Source organism: Candoia aspera, chromosome 2 (assembly GCF_035149785.1).
Source record: "Candoia aspera isolate rCanAsp1 chromosome 2, rCanAsp1.hap2, whole genome shotgun sequence".
Lineage (NCBI taxonomy): Eukaryota > Metazoa > Chordata > Lepidosauria > Squamata > Boidae > Candoia > Candoia aspera.
This window is the reverse complement of record NC_086154.1, coordinates 114,482,224-114,494,806: the sequence shown is the minus strand read 5'-3', so window position 1 is coordinate 114,494,806 and position 12,583 is coordinate 114,482,224. Positions and strand designations below refer to the sequence as shown.

The 12,583-nt window shown below is 44.7% G+C and overlaps 1 protein-coding gene across 7 annotated transcripts in view; it reads left to right on the top strand.

Annotated features, from left to right (window-relative positions):
• The window catches only part of RBFOX3 (RNA binding fox-1 homolog 3), a 402,758-nt gene that overhangs the window by 378,078 nt on the left and 12,097 nt on the right, over positions 1-12,583 (top strand). For 5 of the 7 annotated variants that reach the window (XM_063293354.1, XM_063293356.1, XM_063293357.1 and 2 more), the window contains 4 exons: positions 6,884-7,138; positions 9,155-9,295; positions 10,536-10,589; positions 11,684-11,776. In XM_063293354.1, coding sequence (XP_063149424.1) covers positions 6,884-7,138; positions 9,155-9,295; positions 10,536-10,589; positions 11,684-11,776 — 543 coding nt within the window. The remainder of the gene's footprint in view (positions 1-6,883; positions 7,139-9,154; positions 9,296-10,535; positions 10,590-11,683; positions 11,777-12,583) is intronic. The other 2 variants (XM_063293353.1, XM_063293355.1) reach the window with 2 other exon arrangements.

Genomic DNA, 12,583 nt, shown 5'->3' with positions numbered 1-12,583 from the left:
ATGCAGTGAGTTGTCTTGGCAAAATTCTATCAGCCTATGTCCTGCTTCGTTTTGTTCTCCCAGGCCATGCTTACCTGTAATTCCAGGTGTCATTTGACTGCCCACCTTAGCATTCCAGTCTCCCGTGATGAAAATAACATCTCTTTTAGGCATGTTGTCTAGTAGGTGCTGCAGATCCTCATAGAACTGCTCTACTTCAGCTTCTTCAGCATCTGTGGTTGGGGGGTATATTTGGATCACTGTGACATTAGATGGCTTGCCCTGAATTCGAACTGAGATCATTCAATTGTTTTTTGGATTGTATCCAAGCACTGCTTTAGCCACTTTACTATTAATTATGAAAGCTACTCCATTTCTTCTGTGGTCCTCTTGTCCACAGTAGTAGATCTGGTGGTCATTTGATGTGAAGTGGCCCATTCCAGTCCATTTCAGTTCACTGGTGCCCAAAATGTCTATCTTTAATCTTGACAACTCACCAATAACCACATCCAATTTGCCCTGGCTCATAGATCTTACATTCCAGGTTCCAATGGTGTGTTGATCCTTAGAACATCGGATTCGCCGTTCACCACCAGCACCGTCGGCCGCTAGCCGTCCTTTCGGCTTTGAGCTAGCTGCGTCATCACGTCTGGGGCTAGTTGAGCTCATCCTCTGTTCCTCCCCAGTAGCATTTTGACCATCTTCCGACCTGGGGGGTCTCATCTTCCGATGGTATACCGACATATCTCTGGTTGTACTGATCCATTTAGTTTTCACGGCAAGAATACTGGGGTGGGTTGCCATTACCTTCCCCAGGGATCGCATTTAGTCTGACCTCTCTGTCATGACCTTCCCGTCTTGGGTGGCCCTTCACGGCTCATGGCATCACTGAGGTGCTCAAGCTCCAACACCACAACAAGGTAACGATCCTTTGCTGAAGATTCCTTTTGTAACATTACGAAATTCTCTGCATGAGAAGCACCACCTAACAAGTGTCTTTCCAGTAACTTCACTATTGGAGTTCGTTAGCTTCACTGCCAAATGATGGTGGTCAGAAGAGGCATGCATCTCAAGAAATATATCTGAATATATACTTGGACAGATCTCATGACAGAGTTCAGTATTTTAAGCTCCTTTCTATTTCTAAGATTGCAGGGGAAAATATCCCATGTGACATCAACTATGTTTCACAACAGAACTGCAGGGTCTTATTTGCTGAAGGCATCAAATAAGACAGCTTTCCCAATATAGCGCCTTTCAACTATATTGCAAATTCAACTCCCAAGTGCCATTTTTGCTGGGAATACTAGGAGTTGCAGAACTGGAAATACTGGGATAAGCTCAAGCATGGATAAAAATTTCAATGCCTAAGGAGAGGGATTGTCTTCAACTGTTGCCTGAGGAAAACAAAATAGCTTCTGTCTTCATAGGAAACTAGTTGCTGCCATCCAGAGGGAACAAGTGACTTATATATTCGATGGCACCACAGCCACCTTCACATCGCATTTTTCCAGTATAACAAAATACTTACATAATGGAATACAATTCTGTGCATATCAAACACATTTTGCAAATTAGTCATCCAAAATTTTTCTTCCTGTAATTTTAAGGCGTCATAAATGACAGCATCGGTCTCTGAGATTCTGTTAGTGAGCCTTTTACAAACAGAGTGCCTTCTAGATATATAGACTTAAACTCCCAGAATTTTCAGCAATGGCTCTGCTGACTGAAGAATTCTGGGAGTTGCAGTCCATCCAACTGGAAGGTATCCAAACTGCTTTATTATTGTTTTTGCTGCTGTTGTTATCGCTTTATTAGATATACTGTATATTCCACCTTTCCTTCAGGGATTCAAGGTGACTTACATGGGATCTCTCTTCATTTTATCATCCCAGTGCTTACCCTATGAGTAGGTTGGGCTGAGAGAAAGTGATTGGCCCAGAGTTACTCAGTGATTGTTCATAGCTAAGAGCAGACTCAAACCTGGGTTTCCCCAGTTCTGTGCTAAAACCACTCCATATTACTGGATGTTAGTACCATTTTCAGAGTGGAACTTTTGGGGATATTCTGATCAAGTGTGGCAAGGCACACATTAGGTCAGGGTTTCTCAACCTTGGCAAACTTTAAGATGTGTGGATTTCAATTCCCAGAATTCCCCAGCCAGCTATGGTTGAGAAACACTGCATTGGGTTATTGAGATTTAGTACCATGGAGAGCACCCACAAAGTCTGAGTTGAGTGAGATACCAGATTCACTAAGGCACCTGAATATTAGTTTGTAACAGGATTGAGCATCCTTTATTCACTCTCACACACAAGTGAACACACTTCATTCCTTTTCTTCCACTGTCTCTGTCTCTTAGAAGTTCATTGCAGATCTCAAACCAGATGATGTTTGCCATTTAAACCAGGAGTTCATTTGCTGCTGGCCAGCTAATTCAGCTGATCAGTTAACCAATAGGAAAGTGGATGGGTCTTCCTGCATTTTTTTTTCAGTCTAAAGTCTGCTTCCTGCCCCATAATTACTTTATCTATAGTTTACTTAAATCCCTCCCTCCTGTAAGGGATACTTTCTGGAAACTAGGGACTGTGTCCTCTTATGCAGATACACGCTAGTGCTAGAATATGTTCTTCAGACTAGGCTTCAGAGACATTATGAATTGCCAGCACTTTGAGAGAAGAGTTATTCAAGCTTGAAGAAAGGAATAGAGCTGCCTCCCTTGGACCCAGGGATGGGGGCCTAATTATCTGCTGGAGTTCCCTTCTATACATGCCTTTATTGAGGTCACTGCTTTAGACATGGTCTCCTGGAGAGCTTCAAGGACCAATTATTTCTGCTTGAATAACTTTTCCTTGGCTAAGGAGTGGGTGGTGGGTGGTCAGAAAGATACATAAATTTTAAGCAGAAAATATCTCCAGCATCAAAGGTGTCTCCCTTGTGAAGATTGCTAATTTGGGACCCTAAGTTCAGCTTTCTGTGACAGCACTGAGCTTACTCATCTACTTCTTTTCCAGTGTAGCATGATTAGTATAAAACAGCTTAAGATGCTGCCAGGAGCCCCTCATAAATGTATATTAGCACCTGCCTTCCCTTGTTCCCATTCCCAATGAAGCCTGGGATTTAACTTGGTGCAGGAAGAACCCAAAGAGGGACAGAACAATTTGCAGGTTCAGAAATGGCTTTCCCCATGCCCAACTTTCATTGCCACAGCTTTGCTGCATCCTCCAGAGTGTGATTGGGAATAAAGGAGCCTAGAGACAGAGCCTGGGGCAGAAAGGTTTCTCTCTTCAAGCAAGGAAAGCCTGCCTGCCCAAGCTTGTCCCACTGTGATGTTGCCTTGTCATAAATTAACCACACACACAATTAAAGAGCCTGTCTCAGCTCCAGGAGCTGTGGATGTATTTCATCCCAAGAGAGAGAGAAAGGCACTGTGGTATACAGCTATAAAGCATCTGAGCGCGAAATCTGGGCTCTTAGCAGAGGGCTGGTGGCTATTTGTCAGTGCAAGGCAAGGAAAAGGGGGATGAAGGGAGGCAGGGGTGTGGGGAGCAGTCAGGTATGAAGCTGCATTGGTGGGCAAGTGAGACAAAGTGTGTCTGCAGAGGGGAATGGCTTGGTGCAGGTTGTGAGGACTATGAGGCTCTGTGGAGGTGTACTTGAGAGCCAGTTTGGCATAGTGATTAAGGGGCTGGACTAGAGACTGGGAGACCGTGAGTTCTAGTCCTCCCTTAGGCATGGAGACTGGCTGGGTGACTTTGGGCCAGTCCCTCTCTCTCAACCCAACCCACCTCACAGGGTGGTTGTTGTGGGGAAAATAGGAGGCAGGAGGATCTTGAATAGCACAACAAAGGTGGGATATGCATCTAATAATACATAAATAATATCTTACATGATGACTGTCACCTGAAGATCAGTCATCATGCAAGCTGCTCCCATCATAGGCATCACATTCCCATCAAATATTTCTAGCGGTAACCAGTGGCTGAGAGGACATGAATCTTTGCATCATATGGGAGATACAGGACAGCAGACTGATCAATCCATTACAATTACCATCAGGCAGAGAATGTGGAAACATCTTTCATGTGTGAATCCTAACTTGAAATTCTGTGATGACAGTCTGCGTGTATGCCTTGACCCAAGCCAGGAACCTTCATGGGATTTGGAGAATTGGGAATCTCTTCCAAATGATTCATGTTGTCATGTATTTTGACTTCTCTGTCCTCAAGAGAGGACAGGCAATTCACCTGGGTTGCCTCCGGGTTGTGCTCTTGTCTTTGCTTCTAGCAGCCCCACCAGCCTCTGGTTCACCACAGAATGCTGAACAAAATATATATTTGACCCAATCCAACACAGCTCCCTTCTTCCTATACTGACCACTCCTTTCCATCTGCCAAGTTAGGCCTCTTATTATAGATGCAGCAATTTTCTACGGACTCGGTCTTTAATTACTGTCAAATGTTCAAGATGGACCAAGTTGAGGGCCAGTTTGGCATAGTGGTTAAGGTGCTGGTACTTAGTATATAGAATCCATACTAGAACTCTTGTCCATATCAATATTCCTTATTCCATATGGAGCATTTCTCTCACACACATTATATCCATTAACAAGTACAACGTAAGATTTAGGGCTAGCAAAAGGATTTATAGTCCAATAATTTTATACAAAGTTTTATTTAATGAATAGTTGAACAGAGCATAAATTTAGGCATATTAAAATAGTAGGATTACTTTTTTAACACAGATTTGGAAAATAGTCTAGATCAAAGGAAAATTATTAGCCATTGTCTGAATTCTTAGATTTCATAGATTTTTTCTCTGAAACTATTCTGGTTAGTTCACTCACTCTTGAAAGAAAATCCAGGACATTGCAATTTAATATTTTCTATGTTGGCCTTCTACATTTTTTTTCACAAATAATTCATTATGGGCGAGGGGCAATAAAATCCCATGAGTTACAGCCACAGCCTGCCCTATGGGGACAAGTAAAATGCTATTCAGATTTGGGGGGGAGGGGTCCTGTGCCCTTATTGAGTTGCCCATTTTGCAAAAAACATTACTATTCTTTCTGTGGGATACATTTCAGAAAAAATAACGATAAGTAGCCAGTTAGTAATGATAAATAGCCTTGTTTAATTGTCTCAGTATCAGTTTCCGTTCCCATAGGGTAAGGGTTGGTTTTAATGATTTCTTTGCTCAAAACCAGTAATTAAAGCCTCCTTTCATCTACCTACAGGAACACAAGCAGACATTGGAACAATTAAGAGAAGCTGTTCAAGGGTCAATAAATTGGCTATTTATAAATTGGGTAGTCATGAGCAAGAAGAAACAATATAATGGGTAGGATCTGTAAACTGAAAAAAAGAACTATGAATGTTAAGAAAGACCTTTATGGATGGGATGTAATTCTGAATAAACATTGTAGAAAAATCTAAACCATGAAAGAGTATGTTGTGGAATAATATAGTGGTATATTCAGTGCTGTGTGGAACTTCGATTTTAATTCCACTTCCAGCAAATTATGGAAAAGCAATGTCTCAGCCGCACCAAGCGTATCTAGTGTAGAAGCAATCACAGACATCTGAATGTAGTGCTTGTTTTCCTTTCCTGCCTCTCAGTGAAATTAACACATTTTTGAGGCAGTATCTAGGAAACTGAGTTGTTATCATTTGGGAAATGCCATGTTGTTCTCTAGTTCTGAATCCCCCTCCCCTTTTTTAAAATGGGAAGATAGGTCAGTTTTAGGTGTTGGTAATGCCATCACATATCAGTGGTTTTGAATAAATAATTTTATTTATCCTTACAAGGTAATGGGACATGTTGGTTCGATTCTTGCTGGAAGTCAGGAGGGGAAAAATAGCAAGATTAATAAAATCCCTGTGATATCCCATCTTAAATCAATACTTAGGTATACTTCCCATGTACATTTTGGAATAAAGGACATTTCCACCTCCATTTGGAAGTATAACTGAATTTAGCAAGCCTCACGTTTAGAAATATGATTGCAGTTTGGTCAAAAGAATTGGTTATGTTAATGTAAATAAATACATACTGTGTCTTACAAAGGCCTTGCTGCTTCCTTGCTCCCTTTGCTTCCCTTTCAATTGGGATAAGCATGACATGGAAACTTTCCTGCTGTCCTAAAGGCAATTCTTCCAATCTCTATTTTTCACCCAGCATCCAATTATTTTCTCCCATCTCTAAAGTACGGGCATCTATGGGCAAATAGATAACTCTGCTTAAGTCCAAGGATGTCCAGGTGATGTGCTTGCAGTTCAGATGCACAAGCATAAAAGTTTGTGGATGGTGTGCAATTTGTCATCCTGAGAATTTTTTTTAAAATAGCTAATTGCTTTTCATAATATACATGAAAAATAATGCTATCAAGAAATACTTTTTTGCTCTTCCATGAAGTTGCTGGGCAGGTTGTCTAGGAGTAGGTTTTTATTTGTCCTGCACGTAATTTTATCTTTTCCTTGTTACTCCAACCTGCCTTCAACGAGATGCTTTTCATGCCTCTAATTCTCCCAGAAGAAAACGAGAGTTTAATCAAATCCATTGAAAACTAGAACAACAATGGACACATCTAGCCTGCAGATTTTATCATCCTTTGCATTTCTTCCACTCTGCTCCTACAAAATGATGTCCGGCAATTTCATGGCAGCTAAAAGGTGTGTGGTGATAGCATTCTTTCTTGCCCTCATGTTGGATGCAATTACTGATTTGCCCAATACTTAACTGCCTTGTGTTATGGGAAGATTAACTGGAACTCACCTGAGTTGTTGGACAGATTTCCATTTTGGAAGGGAAGAAAGAGTGAGAAGCTGATGAAGGTTCAAGCTCATGGCCTGTCATGAGGTTGTCAGCTATGAATAAGGAGGATTCTCTTGTCATCTCTCTGCAGGGCAATCAGGACGCCACGGCTCCGCCTGACGCAATGGCTCAGCCCTATCCCCCGGCCACATATCCACCCCCCCCACAGAACGGCATCCCTCCAGAGTATGCTCCTCCACCACACCCGCATCCAGCACAGGACTATTCGGGGCAGAGCACAGTACCCGAACATGCCTTGACGCTCTACACCCCAGCACAGAGCCACTCCGAACAGCCGGGCACTGATGCCAGCACGCAGTCCATAGCAGGCACGCAAACGGTACCGGTAAGAGGATCTGCATACAGGGCCTGACAGTGCCATAGAGCACACCTGCACAGTGGCAGCACCGGGCAGCTCAGGGGAGTAGGCGTCCAGTGAAGAGGGAGAAGGCGGGTGGTTCTCCTGGAAAAATGCAGGCTGGAAGGAGGGACCTGTACAGAATTGGATGGGAAGGCCATAAGGAAACCTCTGTTGGAAGAATGAACCCATTGGCTCGAGACTGAGAGGCTGCGTTGTGGGTGGGGGGAAGACTGAGACCACTGATCCAATCCCCTCTCCACTCCCATTCCTGGTTTGTCTGCTTGGCCTTGTTCCACTTTCAGTTGAGACCCCGAGATGGTGGGGGATCGAAAGGGGGCAGGGTGAAAATAACAGAGTTCTTATGCAGCAGAAGGCCAGTGCGGAGAAACAATTCCAGCACCCTGCTACCCCCATGGGCATTTGTGGCTCAGCACTTAAGTTTCCTGGCTCCCTTTTTGTCCCTAATCACTTGTAATCTACCTGCTTGGCTGCTTGCCAATCCTATCGTGCCAATGATGTGGTTGTAATGCAGCTCAGCGAGGAAGCGCTGAGTGAGCAGTTCCCAGCTGCTCCTCAGTCCCTGAGTGCCAGGCTGGCTGCTCGCCACCACGCAGCTCCGAGAGCGAGTTCTCCCCTCCCCCCCGTTCTCTGTGTGCAGGAATGCATGCAAACCCAGGATGGCGCCAAGACATCGCCAACCGTCTCTTCCTGGAGCTGTGCATTTGGGTTGGTGCTAATTCTCATTCCACTTTCTCAGGTGCTACTGCTGTCCTGTGTAGAAGGACAAGACTAGGGCCCCTGTTTTATAAATGGGGAAGTTGAAGCTGAAAGAATGGTGACTGGTCTAAGATCAAATTAAAGCAGTGTTTCTCAACCTCAGCAACTTCAAGATGGGTGGACTTCAACTCCCAGAATTCCCCAGCCAGCCATATTGAAGTCCACCCATCTTAAAGTTGCCAAGGTTGAGAAACCCTGAATTAAAGAGTTGAACTGGGGACTTCTGGTTTCACAGCTCACATTCTTAGTCCCTAAGTGACAGCATGCACCACCAGTCCCTGAGTGGCCTCTCACATTGCACTAAGCCATGATGTGATCTGTTTGTGTTTGGCTCGCTGTATTGTGTTCACCTAGTTATCATGCTTCTAAGCCACGGTTTATGGCTTTGAGTGTTGGGCAAACCCAACTCTTCATTTTTTAATCAGTAAGCCACAGCTAAATAAGCCATGCCATAGCACACCGTGTGAACCTAGTCTCAGAATGACATTAAAAGCTGGCAATCATGTAACATCACTTTCATAGACATGCACATTCCCAAATACCTCTCAGGATTATGGGGAACCTGCAGCATGAGGACCCGGAGCCTTGGCCTAATCTTATACAGGTGAAGGGAATCTAACAGGGAGATGGCATAGAAGAGGGGGAAAAAATGTTGGGGAGAGCTAAAATGAAAGAGCCCCCTGAAGCAATGAGTTCAGACCTCCTGCAAAACTTGGGGGGTAAGAAACAAAACCAAAGAATGGGAGTGGAGCCGAAGCAATCAGAGTGATGGAAGGAACCCTTTGAAAGTAGATCACTTCAGATCTCTATCAAGAGCAATCTGCTTTCCAGCAGAGAGGAAGTGTGGGCTGGTGGATGGTGGGGTGGGAGTGGGGAGAGAAAAAAAAGAAAAGGACAAGAAAATCAGTTGATTAAACAGAGAAATGGATCCAGCCCAATCACTTCCAGAGTAAGACTTCCAAAAAATCACCGCAGCCTTCAGTAGAAGGACAGATTATACACTAAATCCAAAGATGTTAATATCCCCGCAAACTGAAAACCTAATTGCCCCAAATCCCATCCAACATGTTCTCTGGATTCATTCCATACCTGTGAAATCTGTCTTTCTCAAGCAGCAGTGACATTTCCCCACCACCTCACCCCCCCTGTACATGTGCAGGCATACACACACACACACAGACACAAAGAATCACAATGGTGCTTTAATTTATTTATTTTCACCAGCAGACAGATGAAGCAGCGCAGACAGACAACCAGACACTACACCTACCAGAGAGTGGTTCTGACAAGCAGCAGCCCAAGCGGCTACACGTTTCCAACATCCCTTTCCGCTTCCGGGACCCTGATCTGCGGCAAATGTTTGGGGTGAGTCTGTCACCTTCCTGTGCCACATACACACGGAAATGCACACAGACCTGCACTTGTGGTCTCCTTGAAAAGGAACTGGCTGGGTTCACTGATTATTTTGCATTATAATTTAGTCTGGGTTTTTTTCCATGTGATTTGTGAACCTAGCATTGTGGTTAGTAAAACATGGTTTATAGTTGAGTGTTGTGTGTGAGCCACTATGGATTATTCAGCAAACCATAGTTAAAACAAATCATTACTTAACACCATATACAAATTCAGCAAATGAGTCCCAGATAGAGATACCAACAGGGCTAACAATGTTGGGTCCAAATGTTGTCAAATCTACCTCATATCTTCATACAGTTCCACAACTCCTATTGTTATATCTCCTAATAGTCCATGTATCTAAAGTGCCTGCTTCTTGCTTTCATTCCCCTTTGGCAGGAACTCCTATCTGCTCCCCCTGACCCCCAGAGCTCTGCAGGTCTTGTGATTTTCAGGGTTCAGGCAGGATTGACCTTCTTTCTCAGTCTAAGCATGGCTAGAACATGTTGTTCGATGGCTGAGTACTGCTTCATGCGGAAAATACCTGCTGTACTCCCAGGGATGATGGGTCCTAGTGGCCAGTAGAAACAAAGTGGCATCTGCCGAAGTATGATGGTAGATCCCAGAAGTTGTTTCGGTGTACGTGTATAAATAGAGGTAGTCCTCACTTACCAAAGTTACAACAGTGCTGAAAAAGTAGGTTTACAACTGGTCCTCGAACTTGCAGCTATTGCAGCATCCCCATGGTCATGTGACCACAATTTGGGCACTTTGCAACTGGTATGCATTTACGACTGTCGCAGTGTCCCGCAGTCACGTGATCGTCATTTGCAATCTTCACAGCCAGCTTCCAACAAGCAAAGTCAGTGGGGAAGCCAGCAGGAAGTCGCAAGTCACGGTCACATGACATCGCGCTTAACAACTGCAGCGGAATTGATGTAAGTCCAGCACAGTCACATGACATTTCACTTAACAACCATGTCGGTTAGCGATGGAGTTGTTGGCCCCAGTTGTGGTTGGTAAGTGAGGACTACCTCTATTTGATACTCTAAGGATGTTCCCAAATTTCAGAGGTGTCTGCACACCATGCCCTTTGGGAATAAATCAAATCACAAGGGATTCCAAGCTGGGATAGAAAGAAATGATGTCTCCACTCCCATTTTCACCTTTCCTTCTTCCCCCTTCCCCTGTCCCTCTTTTTCTCCCCCAGCAATTTGGAAAGATCCTGGATGTTGAGATCATTTTCAATGAGCGTGGTTCCAAGGTGGGTTCAACATATCGGTGTCTGGTACAACCCAAATGTCCCTGTAGATGGGCGTCCCCGAGGGCCAGTCTATCTTCTCCGTTCTGCATTCCTGCCTTTACCATTTCCTTTCTATGCCACAGGAGGCCTCCTGGTTTCTAACTACCCCCTTCCTCACCATCCCTTCAAATCCTGTGACTTTCGATTTAAGAATGACATTTTGATATTTTAACTTTCCCTCTGAAAACAAGCATGCTGGTTGAAAATAATTAACTAAAGCGATTCTAGAGTCGGAATAATGCAGAAAGAGGAAAAATTGTGAGTCACAAACCCCCCACTCAAGTAATTTAATGCAGAAAAAGATCACCCTCTCATGGTGAAATTAGAAACTGCTCTAACCAGAGAGAGAGAAAAAAAATAACATGACACACTACTTAAGACAACACGGTATTAAGGTCTAGAGGAAACACGTGGATATTTCTTCCACCCAAACTAGACATGAAAATACTTTGTTGAATTTTGTTTCCAGGGGGTGATTCAGGTATTTTAAGTTTGAAAGAAATGGGAAACCCTTTCAGTGCTTCAACTCCTGCTGTTCCGCTATTGACTGCAGGAGCTAAACCAGACCGAAGCTCGGCAGTGTTCACTCAAACTCTCAGGCGTTCTGGAAGGGGCAAAACTAGACCCAGCCGTTCCCGCAGCCTCTCCATGTGTTAGGAGGGCCACCGTGCCTCTCCAGGCCTGGGTAGGATAAATGTGAAGCCAATTGTCAGGCACAGGAGAAAAAAGTCTACACATTTGCGGTCCTCTTGGGCCCTGCCTCCATAACGGAGTGGTGATGCAGATCTCGTCCTGTCCTGTTATTCCTCTCAGTCCTCACCCTCCCTCGTCCTCGCTCCTTCCCCCCCCCCCCGACCCCCTTGCCCAGTCTTTGGGGTGGCTTGGGAAGCTCACATCCTGCCTCTTTTCTCTGCTGCTCCTTACTCACCCCTTCTCTCTGCCCTGTTCCTCCCACCCCCCTTTTCTCTCTTCATCCTTTTCTCCTTTTCCGACCTCTCTCCATCCCCAACCTCTCTCTTTTTCTTTCCTTTTTCCTTTCTCTCCCTCACTCACAGGGTTTTGGGTTTGTAACTTTTGAAACTAGTGCAGATGCCGATCGGGCACGGGAGAAGCTGAACGGCACCATCGTAGAGGGACGCAAAATTGAGGTGCGAACAAATGCACTGCCTGCTCTGCGTCGGGCATTAGACCTCACACTTGCTACCTCATCACAACCCTTTAAAAAAAAATCTGTCTCTGGGATTACCCAGGACAAGCAGGCGGGCGAGTGAATGTTGCATGTCCTGTGCTTTTGATTCCCATAGGTTGGGTGGTGGGGGAGGATGCAGAAGGGAAGGAAGGCAGAACATCTCCACCAGGAAGCTGCTGAAAGCAGTCATTTCAGACCATTTAGAAGTATAATATCACTAAGCCTCCAGAATTCCAGAAAATCTGCCTAAATCATCATGTGCAATTGCCACCTGGTGGGGATTCTTGCTCTTTTCCTTCCAAAGAGGAAGTACAGAGCAACTTCAGAGTAGACCATTTAAGAGAAGCAAAAGAACCTTATGTGAATGTAGTCCTGGGTAGTGGTTGAGCCCTTTGTTCACACTGGAGTGCTGAAGATGCTCGCTGGATGACTTGGCCCTGCTTCATCAGGGTTGTGAGGTAGAGAGATGACGCTGCATTGTTGCCCCTGACATCCTCTTCTGCTGGAACTCCTACCCTTTCGCTGTCTGTTTGGTTTATTGGGTGTCCTCTTGCCTGGCATTGCTTAGCCTGTCCAGTGAATGGTACTTTCAGTATGCATGAAAACTGCCTGTGCAGGGCCCTGCATGTTAGCTGCGAACATGACACTGGGAAGGAGAGTTTCAGGAGTAGCTCCTTGCAACGTGGCCATGTGGTTCTAATATTGCGCTCCTGTCTGAAGCCAACACACTAGGAGGGAGCTGTAAGATCAGGAATCAGAAGGCTGG